Here is a 20,954-nt window from a genome sequence, read left to right on the forward strand (position 1 = left end):
TCACAATATACGCCTCAGTGTGTGCCACCGTCATGTTTTAGGAGGCTTCCTTTATGAAGAAGCAAGGTTCTGTCACGACCGGCTCAGAGATAATTATTTGAGTTTTTTTGTGTTTATATCTGTGTTATTTTAAAAAGTGTTAGTCTTAAATGACTGTGTGTGTGTGTGTGTGTGTGTGTGTGTGTGTGTGTGTGTGTGTGTGTGTGTGTGTGTGTGTGTGTGTGTGTGTGTGTGTGTCTGCAGCCCTTCCTCTCTGTGCAGCTCAGTAAAGGGGCACTGGAGGTGCTGGTGTTCACCGGCTCCAGAAACCCTCGCAGAGTTTTCCGAAAACCAGATCAGGGAATCCTGCATGATGGCCGAGAGCACTCACTGCGCATCCAGAGGCTCCCGGGAGCGTAAGTGTCCTCTGTCTAGTCTTACACATGCAATCTTCAACACATTCACTCAACAGTGTGAGGGGCGGAGTTAGGTGTATGGATTAAAAACATTGCATGCAGTCTCAGCTTGCATGTGCACCCGGTCTGCAGCCAGACCCTTCTCCTACTGTCTGCCATGCGTTTTGTAAGATGGTCTTGCAGTATGTAAGTTTGACACCCCATGGTTCGACTAGGTATTGCACGTCTGGTTTAAAACACATGCAAGTGCAGGTTGCCAGATTGATGACACCAACAGAAGCAAGCCTAAAGGCTGATTTTAGGCTGATTTAAGGCTGGAGTTTTGTCCTAACAACACCTGCAATTTATATATTAGAAACGGCTTCTGTTTCTCACAGCTGAACAACAGAAAACTGACCATGATCAGCTCAGGTGCACCTCATGAGCTTTATTCAGTGCTAAATGCTAATAATGTGAGTGTGAATGTTATTTTACATCACATTTATTACCATACTACTGAAAGCAGCAGCAGATAGTTCAGCTCAGATCTGGAAAATAAAATAAACCGTCTGAAATTGAACTCTAGAACTAAAACCAACACATATCAGTGATTCAGCATCTACATTTAATCATGTTAAAGAGGTTTAATATGTATTCATTAGATTATAAATCTTATTATTTTACCGGAGTGCAGTGAGTGCACTATTCTGTGCTTCTGAATGGCTGTATTTACATTTCTGTCGCGTTTCGTCTGGTGCAAACAGCCAAATTGCTCATCACTGCAAATCTCTTCACAGTGTTACAATGTAACCTGCTCACCTAATGTTTACACTTGTAATAATAACATTATTTGCTAATTAAGAACCACCTCATGTGGAACTCTGAATCTGAGTCTCATTTTGGAGATCTTAAATATCTGCAAACATAGTATGGTATTTTTCATGCTTTGAGTCAAAGGGCTCTATTTTGACGGCCCATGGGCAAAGTGCACAGCGCAGGGCACAAACGTTTTTAGGGCGTGTCAGAAACCACTTTTGCTAATTTAAGGACAGAAAAATCTGCTTTGTGCAGTGGCGCATGGTCTAAAAGGGTTGAGCTTATTCTCTTAATGAGTTATAGGTGTGTTTTAAGAATAAACCAATCAGAGTCTCATCTACCATTCCCTTTAAGAGCCAGTTGCATCGCGCCATGGTGCATTTGCCATTTACATGAAGTAAAGTAAGTGTAAGTGGAAAAACTGAGTATTTCACAAGCAAGAAAACAGTTAAACAGAGCATCTACAGCACGAATGAGAGATGAATTAACTTTCACTTTCGCTCTCGTGGATAGGGAAACCTTTACGCACAGACATCAATTAGCCTATAAATAATTAATTTTGTTTGTTAAACGCAAAGATTTGTTTTAAAACTATTTTTAAATTCCGTTCTAATTTCCAGCAAATGAATAAATGAACAATAACAACCAAGTGTGTTCAAAATTGTGGGTTTCTGATACACATGCTGTGCCCCATATGGTCTAAAACCTGACAGGTGGACAAATCTAAGCTTGTTTTTATTAAAACAAACATAAATATGCAGATAATAAATAATACTGATAATAATAATAACATTATACAAAAGCAAATTGTTATGAATGAACTGAAAAAGCCTCCCAAGATGAAGAAGGCATAGAGGTGGGGTTTTTATATTTATGTAGGCTAGAAAATAATATGTTTTGTAATATTTTAATCCTTTATATTTATATTCTATATATATCCTTATTATATCCTATATATATCCTTAACATTTAAATTTTTTCATATGTAAAGATATTTGCGTATTGCTCTACATCTTGTGTGTATTAAGCAGTGTGTAAGCGAGTTGCACAACTAACGCGCTCTGCGCTAGATAATAGACCAGCTTTGTTCTGGTCTATTGAAAAATAGTTTCTCAAAATAGCAACCCGCCATCAATGCACCTCAGAACGCCTTCCTTTTTAGACCAGAATGTCTATAGGTGCACATATAAGCCCAAATGGATTTGCTATTTAAACAGCGTGGCGACTCTTACACCAAGCTGAAACTAGCAAACAACAATCGCGTCACGCCTTGCAACACATTGTGCTGGGTGTATGATGGGGCCCAAAAAATAATGAGTATTTGTACAGTTGTTTGGCTTAAAGGAACAGTTCATCTATAAATCTCTGCAGTGCAACACATTTTGGATTAAAAGGACTTTCATGTAACCTTAATGCAAATCTTTATCAGCATCTCTGCCTTTGAAGTTTTCCTTTAAGACCATTGGTTAAACAAGACGTGATTCTCAATAGAAACAGATGCATATGCTAATGGTCATGCGTTCAGCTTGTGTCTCGAGTATCTCACAGATGGTGTGTTTGTGCAGATCCTTCACTGTGCAGGTGGACGAGGAGCCGCTGGTGCAGCAGCCCTTACCCAACGACCTCCCACTCAACATCCACCGCCTCTTCATCGGAGGAATCCCGCCTGATGTACAAACCGGCGTCCACAGGCCCAGCGTGCCGTTCGAGGGCTGCATCTGGAACCTCCTGATCAACACTGTGTAAGTCTATACTCCTCACACAGTTCAGAAATGAATGCTTGAAAGGGATAGTTCATACAAAAAAAGTAAATAAATGAGAAGACTAGACCTCCTTTGGTGGACTTTGATATTCTGGGAACGACCAGAAACCCAGAGTTTTGAGATATTAAATAGAGGGTTGGATTGTAGCGAGACAGAGGGTTGGTTTGATAAACAGGAGCTAGATTATTTAAAGCTTTATAGGTAAGAAGCGATATTTTATAATCAATACAGAGCTTAACAGGCAGCCAGTGTAAGGAAGATAAAACTGGAGTGATATCATATTTTCTAGACCTGGTAAGAACTCTGGCTGCTGCATTTTGTACTAGCAGAAGTTTATTAATAGAGGATGCTGGGCAACCAGCAAGCAGAGCATTACAGTAATCTTATCTAGAGGTCATAAAAGCATGGACTAGCTTTTCTGCATCTGAGATGAATAGCATGCTTCATAAATTAGCAATATTTCTGAAATGAAACAAGGTTGTTTTTTGTAAACAAAAGCTAAGTTGCTGTCTAATATACACCCAGATCTTTTACAGTAGCGCTAATACTAACTTTGTATCGCTCTAATTGCAGGTCGAGTTGTAAAATCTGCTGTGTACAGGATTTTGGCCCAATAAGTAATACTTGGATTTTGTCAGAAATTAAGAGACAACATGATTGTCGTGAGGCCATTATAAATGTGTTATTGTAACGCCGGGGAGTAACACCACAACAGAAGGTAGGATCCAATATGCAGGTTGATTCACAGTTAGGCAAGCAGTGGTCAATACGGGAGCAAACAGGTGTGTGAGGACAATCCAGAATCGTAGTCAATTTAACAAGCAAGAGGTCAAAAGGCAGGCGGCAGACAAGGATAACTAAATAAACAAGGCTAGGTTCAAAACACAGGAACACAAGACAAGGAAAACGCGTTGTAATGCTACTTTACAGTGAACAAGACTCGGCCAACTGAAGGGGTGAATGTGTGGCTTAAATAGTGTGTGTCAATCAGTCTCTGAAAGGCCTCAGGTGTGCAAATGTAATCAAGCTGGATGAGTGAGCAGGCGTGAGTGTCTAGGAGAAGTGCATGTATGCATATGTAGTCCAGAAGAAGGCAGATATGTAGTTTTATGAGTGAGTGTTTACCAGCGACATCTGGTGGTTGTTCGCTGGTGAACATGACAGTTATGAATACTTTTCCAAATACTTTTTTTTTCAGTAGAAACAAAATTAATTTGTCATTAAAATTCCTCAGTAAATGTGCCAATACGCTGACAAATAATTTTATAACAGTGACGTCAATATTTAATTACATTTAGAGACATTTTAATGATGAATGTATTTTGTACCGCTGTAGATAAGGTCAAGAAAAAGATTAATGATGCTGTTTTAAAATTCATGACAATTATAATGGCCTCATGACAATCATGTTTATGACAGATTTATGACACGTTATGTAGTCTTGATAATTCCAAGTTATTATAACAAAGAGAAAGATATGTTAGGATGTACAGTTAAAACTAGAAGTTTGCATACACTCTAAATAAAGAACATAACCATTTTTTTTAAACGTCTGACGGTAAATCATACCAAATGTTTACTATTTTAGATCTGTTAGGATTACCTAAATGATTTAAATTTGCTAAATGTCAGAAGAATGAGATGATTTATTTTATTTGAGAATTTTTTATTAATTTCTAGACAGTCAAAAGTTTACACACATTTCCTTGTTATTTTTTAATAATCTGGCATTCTTGTTGATTCTGGCTTGCTGTTTTTCCCATGCTGTCACACAAGGAAGCAGTGTGTTTGAGCTTTTCCTTCAATACTATTCTACAGTTGTGCCTCACATTAACTCAAATGTTGTCAATTAACCAATCAGAATCTTCCAAAACATTGACATCATCATCTGTGTGTGTGTGTGTGTGTGTGTGTGTGTGTGTGTGTGTGTGTGTGTGTGTGTGTGTGTGTGTGTGTGTGTGTGTGTGTGTGTGTGTGTAAACTTGACTTTCAAGAAAATCTATAACAATTTCTCAAAAAAATCTCTCTCATTATTCTGCTATTAAGCAGAACAGAAACAAGTTTGATCATCCTAACTTACCTAAAAGAGAAACAGTTTAGTCACATTAACATCTGACTTTTTTAAAAATGGTTATGCGCCTTTTTATACAGTGTATGTAAACTGGTTTCAACTGTATTCGTTTGGCAAGTTGTCATAACAAAGACATCTCAAACGATGTCATCTTTTGCATGCATCATAAGCATGCATAAAATCTATATTTATATTTATATATATATATATATATATATATATATATATATATATATATTCATATTTAAATCTATAATTTAAATTTATATTCAAGATATGTCATATCATGATTATAAAGCACATGAAAGAGACAAAAGGATTTCAGAACGGATTCAAGCGTTAGTTTGGCCAACATCTTGACTGGCGACGCTTGTTTTCCCCTTCAGTCTTATCTGCAGATTTGCTCTAACAGTACAGTCAGCGCTCTCTATTAAACAGATAACAGTACGGCGTGTACGCTCGCAGGGCTTTCCAGCTTCTAGAGGTCACCTTTAACAGCTGGAGATAAATGCATTGACCTGCAGAGCGCCGTTCAGGAGTGTGTTGTGCTGCGGTGACTGTGCGAACACGCTGTAAACATTGACCCATTTCTTCCAGCCTCCCGTGGCTGTAGATTAAAGGTCTTGTTTTCCTTCCAGTGCAGTTATGAGCTGCCGTCATGAGCTAAACGCCGTGTGACATTAATAATCGCAGTTTTTCTTGCTCTAATGAGGAGTATGAATCTCTGCCAGTGGGCTGTGTGTGTCTTTTGCACCAGAGCGCTGCCCTCCGCCAGACTCTTTTAAATGAGTGTGTCCTTGCTGGTGAGCGTGTTCATTATTCACCTGATTGGAGTCGTAGTGTCAGGCTCTCCTCAAGTGCGCTGTGTGTGTTGTGTGTGTCAATGAAACAGCCCGGTGGACTTCTCCCAGCCTGTGGCCTTTGAGAATGCAGAGATTGGCCACTGCCCTGACCTGGCCCCGGCCCCAGCTCCGCCTCTTGAGGAGGTGGAAAAGGAAGAGGCTCCGCCTACACCAGCAGAAGCAGTTCGTCCTCCACCAGCTCCAGCCTCCACTGTACGTACACATACACACACACACTTTAGTGTGCAATTAAACTTTATATTGTTTATTTTGATAGCACACATTGTTATTTTTAGGTGAACAATTAATAAGTGCATGTTAATCTGCTGAAAAAGGTGTTTTGAGTAGGGCAGGGGGATTAATCGAGGCAATTTTCATGGATAAATTACAATAAAATAAAAATACAGAGGGTGCATATTTGACGCGATGGACCCCATGGTCCCATAGAATTGCTTAGGGCCCTCAAAAGACTAAATCTAGCCCTGAGTACATGAGGATTGGGACACAAGTTGCATCCTAAATGGCACACTTTACACTATGCACTTATACACTCGGCTGTGTAGTATGAGTTTAAATGAATACTTAAACATTACTTTAAACCCTTTCCCAATCGATGTTTAACGGTTGCCAAACTTGTAAAATAAATGACCAAATTTTTACCAAATTGCAGTTAAGTACAACTGCATTCCCCATCAGGAGGCAGCATAATCCCTTACGTAGGAGAATTTTGGGTCCCACTTTATATTAAGTGTCCTTAACTACCATGTACTTACATCAAAAAAATAAATACAATGTACTTACTGTGTTTATAATGTATTTGAGAACACTTGTGGTGCTTTTGAGTTGGGATTGAGGTTGGGTTATGGACAGGTTTGGTGATGGGTAGGTTTAAGGGTGGGTTAAGATGTGGGGATGGTCAACAGTGTATTTACAAATGTAATTACAAAAGTTATTTACAGATGTAATTACATGTATTTAATCAAGCATAAGTACACAGTAAATACATGTATTTACACAATTAGTACATTGTAACAAACTATTAATTCCTGTGTAAGTACATATTAGTTAAGGCCACTTAATATAAAGTGGGACCGAATTTTGTTTTCACAATCCAAACGAAATAAAATTATCCAACCTCAGGGCCTGATAGCTCCTCTTCTTTTTCATCAGCTCCTCCCCTTTATCAGACGCTCCTCTCTTTCATCATCAGCTCAAACTCTTCATCAGTAGCTCCTCCCCTTCATAATTGGCTCCTCCCCTTCATCAACAGTCCCTCCCCATGATAAGTAGCTCCTCAGCTCTGAAATTTATGCCCCTCGTCATCATCCTCAGCTCCTCCATATCATCAGTAGCACCTCTTCTCCCCTTCACTATCAGCTCCTCCCCTTTATCATCTGCCCCACCCCTTCATAATCTTCCCATCATCAGTAGCCCCCTCTCTTCATTAACAGCTTCTCCTCTTCATCAGTTGCTCTTCCCCTTCATAATGAGATCATCTCCTTCATTAGCAGTTTCTCCACTTTATAATGAGCTTCTCCGCTTCATCAGTAGCTCCTCCTCTTCATAATAAGCCCCTCCCCTACATCAGCAGCTCCTTCCCTTAATAAACAGCCCCTGCCCCTTATAATCAGCTCCTCCCAATTATCAGAAACTCTTTCTTTTCATCATCTCCTCTAATTCATCAGAAATATTCATCAGCAGCTCCTCCCCTTCACCCGAAACTCCTCCCCTTCATCAACAGCATCAGAAACTGCCCTCCTCATCATCAGCACCACTCATTTATCAGCAGCTCCTCCACTTCATAATCAGCATCTCCCCTTCATCATCAGCTCCTCCTCTTCATAGTCAGCTCCTCCCCTTTATCATCAGCAGCTCCTCCCCTTTATCTTTAGCACCTACCCTTCACCAGAAACTCCTCCCCTTCATCATCAGCAGCTCCTCTTTACAATAAGCTTCTCCTCTTCATCTTTAGCACCCCCTTTACCAGAAACTCCTTCTCTTCATCATCAGCTCCTCCCCTTCATAATCAGCACCTCCTCTTCATAATCAGCTCCTCCCCTTCATCATCAGCAGCCACTCTCCATCATCAGAAACCCCTCCGCTTCCTCATTAGCTCCTCCCATTCATCAGCAACTCCCCCTTCATCACCAGCACCTCTCATTCATCAACAGCTCCTCCCCTTCATCAGTAGCACCTCCTCCTTATAATAAGCCCCTCCCCTTCATTAACAGCTCCTCTCTTTCATCATCAGCACCTCCCCTTCATAATCAGCTCCTCCCCTTCATTAACAGCTCCTCTCTTGCATCATCAGCACCTCCCCTAAATAATCAGCTCCTCCCCTAAATCATCAGCAGCTCCTCCCCTTCATCTTTAGCACCTCACCCTTAACGAAAACTCCTCCCCTTAATCATCAGCTCCTCCCCTTCATAATCAGCACCTCTCTTTCATAACCAGCAGCTCCTCTTTATAATCAGCTCCTCCCCTTAATCATCAGCAGCTCCTCCCCTTCATCATCAGCACCTCTCATTCATCAGCCGCTCCTCCCCTTCATCATTAGCACCTCCCCATCATAATGAGTCCCTCCCCTTCACCACAAACTCCTTCCCTTCATAATCAGCTCCTCCTCTTCTTTAACAGCTCCTCTCTTGCATCATCAGCACCTCCCTTAAATAATCAGCTCCTCCCCTAAATCATCAGCAGCTCCTCCCCTTCATCTTTAGCACCTCACCTTCGACAAAACTCCTCCCCTTAATCATTAGCTCCTTCCTTTATTAATAAGCACCTCCCTTTCATAATCAGCAGCTCCTCTTTATAATCAGCTCCTCCCCTTAATCATCAGCAGCTTCTCCCCTTCATCATCAGCTCCTCCCCTTCATCATCAGCACCTCTCATTCATCAGCCGCTTCTCCCCTTCATCATTAGCACCTCCCCTTCATAATGAGCTCCTCCTCTTCACCAGAAACTCCTCCCCTTCATTAACAGCTCCTCTCCATCATCAGCACCTCCTCTTCATAATCAGCCCCTTCCCTTCATACTGAGCTCCTCCCCTTCACCAGAAACTCCTCCCCTTCATTAACAGCTCCTCTTCTTCATCATCAGCACCTCGTTCTCATAATCAGCTCCTCCCCTTCATCATCAGCTGCTACTGTCATTAATCAAACCCCCCCCACCATCAGCTCCTCCCATTCATCAGAAACTTCCCCCTTCATCTTTAGCACCTCCCCTTCACAATGATCTCCTCCCCATTACCAGAAACCCTTCCCCTTCATTAACAGCTCCTCTCCTTCATCATAAGAACCTCCTCATCAGAATCAACTCCTCCCCTTTATTAAAAGCTCCTCCTCTTTATAATCAGCTTCTCCTCTTAATCATCAGCAGCTTCTCCCCTTCATCATCAGCACCTCTCATTCATCAGCCGCTCCTCCCCTTCATCATCAGCACCTCCCCTTCATCATCAGCACCTCTCATTCATCAGCCGCTCCTCCCCTTCATCATTAGCACCTCCCCTTCATAATGAGCTCCTCCTCTTCACCAGAAACTCCTCCCCTTCATTAACAGCTCCTCTCCATCATCAGCACCTCCTCTTCATAATCAGCCCCTTCCCTTCATACTGAGCTCCTCCCCTTCACCAGAAACTCCTCCCCTTCATTAACAGCTCCTCTTCTTCATCATCAGCACCTCGTTCTCATAATCAGCTCCTCCCCTTCATCATCAGCTGCTACTGTCATTAATCAGAACCCCCCCACCATCAGCTCCTCCCATTCATCAGAAACTTCCCCCTTCATCTTTAGCACCTCCCCTTCACAATGAGCTCCTCCCCTTCACCAGAAACTCCTCCCCTTCATTAACAGCTTCTCTCCTTCATCATAAGCACCTCCTCATCATAATCAACTCCTCCCCTTTATTAAAAGCTCCTCTCTTTCATCATAAGCACCTCCTCTTTATAATCAGCTCCTCCTCTTCATCAGCCGTTCCTCTCTTTCATCAGTAGCCCCTCCCTCTCATTAATAGCTTGCCCACTTACCACTTTTAGAGTTGTCAGTATAAATGCGCTGCTTATACCATATACACTCCAAAACGGCATAGAATAGTGCACAAGTGTGTGATTTGGGACGCACCTGCAGTCTCTGAGTGTGTTATTCTGCGAGAGTGAAGCCGCGCTGAACTGATCCCAGTGAGACTGAAGCAGTTTTCCACACCATTAGCCTGCTGGATGAGCTGAAGAAGAGGAGAGCGTGCTAGTCAAACACAGATCTCCTGTTCAGCCGACAGCGCTAACAGCTAACAGCATTAGCAGTCCTGCGGTCTCCCCGCTCGGCGCTGACGGCTCAATGTTTCTCATTCATCACATCAGCTGCTCTGTCCTCCATATAAGAGCACACGCTATACTCCAACACACACTGAAAAGAGGAAGCGTCTCATTTTGCTCAGGTGGATTAATGGGTTACTTAGCAAGACAGGTGAAGACAAGATGATTAGCTCTTCTGTGACGTTTCAGATATTTCCAGAGTGACGTTTAACACACTTTTAAACATAATAGTAGTCATATTTAATTTCCAATAACTGATTTCTTTTATCTTTGCCATGACGACAGTAAATAAGGGGACTAGATATTGTTCAATATACTAGTATTCAGCTTAAAGTGATATTTACTTAACTAGGTTAAATAAGGTAACTAATCTTTTCCCTTCTCCTTAATTAATGCATCATCATGCTTCTGTGCTGTAATAATGACTGCTGTGTTTGTGTGTGTGTGTGTGTGATGTTTCACCTGAGCTCTTCTGTCTTTCTGCTGCTCTTAGGCCACACCCCTTGCCGAAGCCAAGCCCATCACAGACACACCCACCAGTGTCAAAGAGCCCGCGGTACTCACCTGCTCATACGCACGCACGCGCACACACCCACACACCCACACACACACACATACACACACACACATATATATATATATGCACAGACGCACACTCATACAGACAAACACTCCCACTCTTACATACACACACATATACACACACTCACACACAAAAGCACTCTCATACACACATATCACGTACAATCATACACACACTCACTTGTACACACCACACACAAACACGCTCATATACCAACACACACTTAAACACACGCTGATACCCTTACACACACAAATACTCACACTCGCACAAAAACACTCATACGCAGTTAGGCTGTATGATCACACACACTCACACACACAAATACTCACAGAAACAAACTAATACACACTAATAAACTAATTCACACACAAATACATTTAAACACGCACATTCATACACACACACACACTCATACACCAACTCACAATCATACACACCCACGTAAACACACACTCTTACACACACTCACACACTTATACACACACTCACACACAAATATTCACACAAAAAAACTCATACACACTCATACGCGCTATACACCAACTCACAATCACACACACACACACACACACACATACTCACAGAAACAAACTAATACACACTTATACACTTAGTCACACACACATACATTGAAACACGCACATTCATACACTCTCACACACGCACACACACACACACACACTTAAACACCAATATTCTTACACACACTTAAACACCAATACTCTTACACACACTCACACTCTTACACACACATGCACATACACACTCATACACCAACTCACAATCATACACACCCACGTAAACACACACTCTTACACACACTCACACACTTATACACACACTCACACACAAATATTCACACAAAAAAACTCATACACACTCATACGCGCTATACACCAACTCACAATCACACACACACACACACACACACTCACAGAAACAAACTAATACACACCTATACACTAACTCACACACACATACATTTAAACACGCACACTCATACACTCTCACATACACGCACACACACACACACACACACACTTAAACACCAATACTCTTGCACACACTCACACTCTTACATACACATGCACATACACACTCATACACCAACTTACAATCATACACACCCACGTAAACACACACTCATACAGACAAACACTCACACTCTTACATACACACACATATACACACACTCACACACAAAAGCACTCTCATACACACATATCACTTACAATCATACACACACTCACTTGTACACACCACACACAAACACGCTCATATACCAACACACAGTTAAACACACACGCTGATACCCTTACACACACACACACACACACATGCATACACACAAATACTCACAGAAACAAACTAATACACACTTATACACTAACTCACACACACATACATTTAAACACGCACACTCATACACTCTCTCACACACACACACACTCATACACCAACTGACAATCATACACACCCACGTAAACACACACTCTTACACACACTCACACACTTATACACACACTCACACACAAATATTCACACAAAAACACTCATACACACTCATACGCGCTATACACCAACTCACAATCACACACACACACACACACACACTCACAGAAACAAACTAATACACACCTATACACTAACTCACACACACATACATTTAAACACGCACACTCATACACTCTCACATACACGCACACACACACACACACACACACTTAAACACCAATACTCTTGCACACACTCACACTCTTACATACACATGCACATACACACTCATACACCAACTCACAATCATACACACCCACGTAAACACACACTCTTGCACACACACTCACAAACACTTATACACACACTCACACACAAATATTCACACAAAAACACTCATACACACTCATACGCGCTATACACCAACTCACAATCACACACACACACACACACACACTCACAGAAACAAACTAATACACACCTATACACTAACTCACACACACATACATTTAAACACGCACACTCATACACTCTCACACACACGCACACACACACACACACACTTAAACACCAATACTCTTGCACACACTCACACTCTTACATACACATGCACATACACACTCATACACCAACTCACAATCATACACACCCACGTAAACACACACTCTTACACACACACACTCACAAACACTTATACACACACTCACACACAAATATTCACACAAAAACACTCATACACACTCATACGCGCTATACACCAACTCACAATCACACACACACACACACACACACACACACATACTCACAGAAACAAACTAATACACACTTATACACTAACTCACACACACATACATTGAAACACGCACACTCATACACTCTCACACACGCACACACACACACTTAAACACCAATACTCTTACACACACTCACACTCTTACACACACATACACACTCATACATCAACTCACAATCATACACACCCACGTAAACACACACTCTTACACATACACACTCACAAACACTTATACACACACTCACACACAAATACTCACAAAAAAAACTCATACACACAAACAATCCAACACACACAAACAAACACACCCAAACACAGACTCATACTCTTTCATAAACAACCCCCCCCCACACACACACACACACACACACAGACACACACACACACAAACACAAAAACTCACACACACACACACAAACACAAAAATACTCACACAAAACAGATTCATACACACTTACACTCCACCTGAACATCATACACTTACACACTTACTCTTATTCACACACTTTCACTCACACCAACACACACACACACACACACACACACACACACACACACAGGTGCATAGTTGCTTTGGTCTGCTTGTTCTGTTCCTGCAGTTGAGTTTTTGGAGGAGCTGTAGATTTATAAGTCTCAATGTTGTCCAGAAAGCTTTCTCTCTCTCATGAGTAGTGGATTGCTCATGATATAGTGTGTATGTGTGTGTGTGTGCGCAGTGTGTGTGTTCTCATTGGCTGCAGCATGTCCATTAGTTGATCAATTCAATTCAATTCAATTCAGCTTTATTTGTATAGCGCTTTTACAATGTAGATTGTGTCAAAGCAGCTTCACATAAATGGTCATAGTAATTGGAACAGTGTGGTTCAGGTTTTAGTGTTTAAGTTCAGTTCAGTTCAGTTTAGCTCTGTTCAGTGTGATTTAATCATTACATTATTGATTTAATCATTCTCTGTCTCCATCTGCTGGCTGCTCGGTGTACAGCAGCGCTCCAACATGTTCATGCTGAAGATTATTCAACTTATTACAGTTTTTAATAAGAGGCACAGTGGCTCAATGGTTAGCACTGTGGCCTTACAGCATGGAGGTCGCTGGATCGAGTCCTGGCTTGACCAAATGGCACTTCTGTGTGGAGTTAGCATGTTGTCCCTGTGTTGGCATGGGTTTCCTCCGGGTTATCCGCTTTCCCCCACAGTCCAAACACCTGCGCTATAGGGGAATTGATTAAGTAAATTGGCCGTAGTGTATAAGTGTGTGTGTGTGTGTGTGTGTGTGTGTGTGTGTGTGTGTGTGTGTGTGTGTGTGTGTGTGAGCGAACCAGCGACCCCCATTTCATATTGTGATGCTTTCTGCTGTTAGAGTTACAGATCGGTGTGTCATGTCTGTTTTCTGACTGAGAATTGTTGCCAGTGTTTTGGTGAAACTCCATTGGTCCAACTGTGTGTCAGAAATGTTTTAGCGTTTGATTGACACGAGCTCTGTCCAATCACACGCAGGTGTCGTGCGCAGCAGAGGCGGAGCCTGCAGTGCTGGGGCTGGCCAAACAGTTCGGTCTGTCCAGAAACAGTCACATGAGCTTTGAGTTTGATGACAGAAAGGTGATGAACAGGTGAGTGTCAGACGGCAAGATCTACATCCTTGTGTGTGTGTGTGCTGGTTTAGCTATACTTGTGAGGGCTCAAGTGTCTTCATTTACTTAGTGAGATATTAAAACAACCCACTAGTGTTGCCATTTAATGATACTTACTAATTGAAAGTGTTAATTAGTGATGCAGAACATGTTGTTATCAGTATGTAAGGATGTGCAGTTGTTTCTGTGAGGGTTGGTTTGGGTTTGGGTTAGGGCTGGGGTCAGGCCATAGACACTATCATTCACTATCTGTCTACGTGACAGAAAAACAATGAAACTTCCTCACTATAACTAACGTGTGTGTGTGTGTGTGTGTGTGTGTGTGTATGTATGTCTCTGTTTGTGTATGTGTATATCTGTGTGTCTGTGTATGTCCCTGTGTGTGTGTGTGTGTTTGTGTATGTATATATATATATATATATATATATATATATATATATATATATATATATATATATATATATATATATATATATATATATATATATCTGTGTGTGTGTGTGTGTTTGTGTGTGTGTGTGTGTGTGTGTGTGTGCGGCTGTGCGTGCATATTTATCTCTGTGCATGTGTGTGTTTATTTGTGTATATATCTGTGTCTGTCTGTGTGTGTGTGTATCTGTGCATGTGTGTGCATGTGTATATCTGAGTGTGTGTTTGTTTTTGTGCGTGTGTGTTTCTGTGTGTGTGTGTGTCTCTCTCTCTGTTTGTGTGTGTTTGTGTCTGTGCGTGCTTATTTATGTCTATGCATGTGTGTGTGTTATTATTTGTGTATATATCTGTGTGTGTGTATATATATCTGTGTGTGTGTGTGTGTGTGTGCATGTCTGTCCGTGCATATTTATTTCTGTGCATGTGTGTGTGTTTATTTGTGTATATATCTGTGTGTGCGTGTTTCTGTCTGTGTGTGTGTGTATGTATCTGTGTGTGTGTGTATATCTGAGTGTGTGTCTTTGTGTGTGTGTGTGTGTGTATCTGTGTGTGTGTGTGCACGTGTGTGTGTGTGTGTGTGTGTGTGTGTGTGTGTGTGTGTGTGTGTGTGTGTGTGTGTGTGTGTGTGTGTGTGTGTGTGTGTGTGTATGTCTCTGTGATATATATCTGTGTCTCTCGGTATATGACCTTGTGTGTGTCTTATTTATGTTTGTGTGTGTATTTGTGTATATACCTGTGTGTGTGTGTCTGTCTGTGTGTATGTATCTGTGCATGTGTGTGTGTGTGTATGTGCGCTTGTGCGTATATCTGTATATATATATATATATGTGTGTGTGTGTGTGTGTGTTCCTGCAGGTTGGTCATTGAGTTCGAGATGCGCACAGAGACAGACTCTGGTCTGGTTTTCTACATGGCCAGAATAAACCACGCAGACTTCGCCACCATCCAGCTGAAGGAGGGAATGGCTCACCTAAGCTTCGACCTGGGCAGCGGGAACACCTCCGTCAGCGTGCCGCGCATCATCAACGACGGGCAGTGGCACAAGGTCAGTCCGTTAATGAGAAAGTGTAATGTCCCAAAGCTTGAACACTCACACTTCTGTTACACACCTAAAAAGTGTATAGTTGAGGCCAGAATTGAGACGCAGTGTTTGTGATGTGTTGTTGATCATCAGTTTCTCTGTGTAGATCCGTGTGATGAGAGACAAACAGAGAGGAGTCCTCACGATAGACGGCCGCTACAGCAAACACACCACCAGCCCGAAGAAAGCAGAAATCCTGGATGTGGTGGGAATGCTGTATGTTGGTGGTTTACCGCTCAACTACACCACCAAACGCATCGGCCCTGTGAGTACATCACCGAACACAGCTCAATCACAAACACTTCTGTGTGTCGTCAGTTTAATGTAATGTAATGTAATGTGTATTATTATAGCGCATTTATTGTGTACGGCCATACACCCAAAGCGCTTCACAATCATGAGCGGGGTCTCTCCACACCACCACCAGTGTGCAGCATCCACTTGGATGATGCGACAGCAGCCACAGGACAACCGCGCCAGTGCGCTCAACACACACCAGCTATTGGTGGAGTGGAGAGACAGTGATCGAGCCAATTCGGTGGAAAGGGAAAGATTGGGAGGCCATGATGGTAAGGGCCGATAGAGGGACTTTGGCCAGGACACCGGGGTTACACCCCTGCTCTTTCACCAGAAGTGCCATGGGATTTTTAATGACCACAGAGAGTCAGGACCTCGGTTTAACGTCTCATCCGAAAGACGGCGCCCACTGAGAGTGTAGTGTCCCCTTCACTATACTGGGGCATTAGGACTCACACAGACCACAGGTTGAGCGCCCCCTGCTGGCCTCACTAACACCACTTCCAACAGCAACCTAGTGTTCCCTAGTGGTCTCCCATCCAGGTGCTGACCAGGCTCAGCCCTGCTTAGCTTCAGTGAGTAATTGTTCTTGGGCTGCAGGGTGACATGGCTGTGTTTAAACGCACTCAGAAACTTCCAATGAAACTACCAAGTCATGACCTGGAAACTTGGAAATGTGTAGTGTATTTGACACTGGCTGTGTTTTGCAGGTGCTGTACAGTATTGACGCTTGCATTAGGAACTTCAAGATGATGAATCTGCCTTTGGATATGGAGAATCCCACCTCCAGCTACCGCGTGGGCTCCTGCTTTGCCAACCCAGAAAAGGGAAACTATTTCAATGGCACAGGCTATGCCAAAGCTGGTGAGACTCCATATTACATTCATTCACATTCACTTATTTAGCCAGAATAGTAACATACAAGTGAATTCGAGAGTCAGTTCTGGGAGTCATTTAATCAACACTTGTTTATTGGAAAGATCTCTATTATTGTGAAATTAAAAAAACATCCTGCAACATTCATTTGACTGCAGTTTGCATGTAGAATGAACACTAGGGGGCAGTCTGACGCCAACAGCTTTTGTTCCTTTTCACACTAATGACATTTACCGGGACATATTATTGACCCAGCTAGCAAAATTTATGTGGCTCAAATCTGGCCCACTCCAGACACTTACATCTGGCCCACATACCGCATGAAATGATGCACTTGGGTGGTCCACTCCTGTTTGCCAGATCTGGGCCACAATTAAGCCATAGCAAGATCACATATCAGCCAGAATTCAGCCGAATGAACCAGAACTGACCCTATTCTAGGCCACAGTTTGCTTTTATTCTGGCCCAGATCCGGCCCACACCAAACACTTACATCTTGACCACAAACTGAATGGAATGATGGCTCTAGGGCTGGGCCGCAAATAAGCCAAAGCAATACGACATTTTAGCCAGAATTCAACCAAATGAACCAGAACTGAACCTTTTCTGGGCCACAGTTTGCTTTTATTCTGGCCCAGATCCGGCCCACACCAAACACGTACATCTGGACCACATACTGAATGGAATAATGGCTCTAGGGCAGTCTGCTCCTGTTTGTCAGATCTGGGCCACAATTAAGCCAAAGCAATACCACATATTAGCCAGAATTCAACCAGATGAACCAGAACTCATTCAAACTATTCAAAGTTCTTAAAAGTTCCAGCAGCCCAAAAAAAAAATGTATAATAAGAGATTAAGAGTTATGAGCCCAACTAAAGCAAACTCTTTTCTCCATGATGGTGACTTTAGTCTATGTGGCCCACATTTGTTTTGAGGTAACTGGGCCACATTTGTCATATCTTCTCTGGGCCACTTTAGGCTCACATCCACATTAGCCAGAGCTTACAGTGCGAAATATTTGCGTGGCCCACATGTGTCTTAAGATAACAGGGACACATGTGAGCCACTTTAGGTTTAGACCCAGATTACCTTTATATGACATTGCCACGTTTTTGCCAACTGTGGCCCACATTTGTCCTCCATCATTTGGGCCAAACTAATCATTTTCCACATGGGCCACATTGGGCTCACAATCAGATTACATTTTGTCATTAGTGGCAAATTTTTATTTTAAATGGCCCATATATGAATTAGAATCTTTGGTCCCCCTTTGGAAAATAGGAATGATTTTTACATTATTTTTGTCTCTTTTTCTTTTAATCAAACAATTATTTGTATTGGTCATGTAATCGCCATATTTATTAATATATAAACGGTCATATATTAACTGAACTTCTACTGTTGTGTGTGAGTGCTGTGCATACTAATTAGCAATTTTTGCAGAAGCAGATAGATGCGGGTCCAAAATTAAATTCAGCTCTGCAGAAACTTCCTGTCTGAAGAGAGGTGTTAAAACTGAACACAGAGCACAGAAAGTTGTATGCTTTTTTTGTTGTGCAGAGAATTCGTAGAAAAAGAGGAAGTATGTCTGGGGTGCGGCCAATGAGGGACTGAACAATGACTGACGAATGACGAATTTCATTAAACTCCACCTGTTAATATCAGCTGCCTATATAAGTTGAAGTTGGGAAAAGAAAGGGGTTGCGCACCTCCTTAATGTAACTTCTGCATTGGATTGAGGACAACAGAATTCTGTGGATCGAATTATTTATTTAAATTGTTACGATTTTTGACATTGAAGAAAAACCTTTCCTGACCTTTTTTCTTGAACGCGCATGGAATCGATTTAATCGATTTAACACCACTTTTGCCATTGTACAGGTGGGCCACTCCAGGCTCACATTCATTTTGTCTGGGCTGAAGGAAGACCACCAGTGCACCATAACTGCCTAAAGTGGCCCACATTCGTACGCTATCTGGGAAGAATAACGCATTGTTTTTTATGCACCAAATAACATTTACATTTTATTTAACACCAAATAAACACCAAAAAACAGCTTTATGCTCAATAATCAGTGCTACAGTCGAGCTCCTGAATATTTCATACCTGAAGGTTTTGTAAAGTATTACTAGCTTTTTAAACAACTGCCTGAAAAAACTGGAGGAATTTACATAATCTCAAGAGTCAGTTCTGGGAGTCATTTGCTCATTGGAAATATCTACATTCTTGTGAAATCATAAAAACATCCTCTAAAATTCCTTGGACAGCAGTTTGTATGTAAAGTCTGACGCCAAAAGATTTTGTTCCTTTTCACACAATAATATTTGCAGAACATGTTATTGAGGAATAAAAGATTATTTTACTGCACAACACCGAAGAAACGGTTCAAATTATGGACTGAGTAGGACTAGTAGTTTATCAAAGTGGAACAAAGGGTCTACTAAAAATGGCAAAATCCTGCTTTTTAGTATATTGTGTTTGGATTAAGGCTGACAGGAGATGGATGTGCAGGGTTGTGGCGCCATCTTGTGGCAGTGTGTGGAGTTGTTCTCAGACTGATGTAAAAAGTATTAAGTAGAAACCTGTTTGACTGACAAAAATTTAAGTGACTTGGAAGAATTGGCCAATTGGTGATTTCTCAATATATATATATATATATATATATATATATATATATATATATATATATATATATATATATATATATATATATATATATATATATATATATATTTTTTTTTTTTTTTTTTTTTTTTTTTTTTTTTTGCTGGGTTCCCACAAATATACTCGTACAACTTAAAGGGGGCCTATTATGCCCCTTTTTACAAGATGTAAAATAAGTATCTGATGTCCCCAAAGTGTGTGTGTGTGAAGTTTCAGCTCAAAATACCACACAGATAATGTTTTCTAACTCTCTGAAACTGACTCTTTTAGGCTTTAATCCTAATTGTGGTGTTTTTGTGACTGTCGCTTTAAATTCAAATGAGATTGTGCTCTTTTCGGAAGAGGGCGGAGCTGCAAACAGCTGTGTGTCAGCATAGTGTCATATTCAAAGCAGGACTAACATCCTATGCTAATGAGGAAGAGATAGTCACTAGTGGGCGGGGCTTTCCCCCTCTGATGACACGTACAAATGGGGAATGTCAATCAAAGTGTTTCTTGTTTATATCAAGTCTGATTATAGAAAGTACAATCAATACATTTTTACCATGGTGTGTGTTGTGCAGTGGAGGCATATCGAGTGGGTAATGACGTGTCAGTGGATCTGGAGTTCAGGACGGCTCAGAGCTCTGCTGTCCTGGTGGGCGTCAGCAGCCAAAAGATGGACGGGCTGGGCATCGAACTCGTAAATGGAAAGGTATCAGGAAATATTTTTTATATTCTTTTCATTGATGAGGTGTCTGGTCAATTAAGAGATTATGATTTGGGAGTTTTTACTGCAATCCATGTTTATTATGGTAAAGGAAGCTCTAGCGCACGTCCTAAACAAGTTATGGAACATCTGGGTCTCCCGGAGATAAAAGACAATCAGAGAAAGTGTAGATCAGATCAAATCAGATCAGAGGCTCAGTTCTTTATTTTGATATATAATATG

At 41.5% G+C, this 20,954-nt stretch overlaps 1 protein-coding gene across 9 annotated transcripts in view; it reads left to right on the top strand.

The window, feature by feature from the left end:
- The window catches only part of lama2 (laminin, alpha 2), a 389,595-nt gene that overhangs the window by 238,673 nt on the left and 129,968 nt on the right, over positions 1–20,954 (top strand). For 6 of the 9 annotated variants that reach the window (XM_073932092.1, XM_073932094.1, XM_073932096.1 and 3 more), the window contains 9 exon segments: positions 244–395; positions 2,756–2,932; positions 5,917–6,079; positions 10,669–10,731; positions 14,542–14,654; positions 15,960–16,149; positions 16,292–16,450; positions 17,193–17,346; positions 20,587–20,717. The exons of 1 other annotated variant lie outside the window; for it this stretch is intronic. In XM_073932092.1, the coding sequence (XP_073788193.1) occupies positions 244–395; positions 2,756–2,932; positions 5,917–6,079; positions 10,669–10,731; positions 14,542–14,654; positions 15,960–16,149; positions 16,292–16,450; positions 17,193–17,346; positions 20,587–20,717 (1,302 nt within the window). 9 annotated transcript variants of the gene reach the window in all.

Source organism: Danio rerio, chromosome 20, assembly GCF_049306965.1.
Source record: "Danio rerio strain Tuebingen ecotype United States chromosome 20, GRCz12tu, whole genome shotgun sequence".
In the NCBI taxonomy this organism is placed as follows: domain Eukaryota; kingdom Metazoa; phylum Chordata; class Actinopteri; order Cypriniformes; family Danionidae; genus Danio; species Danio rerio.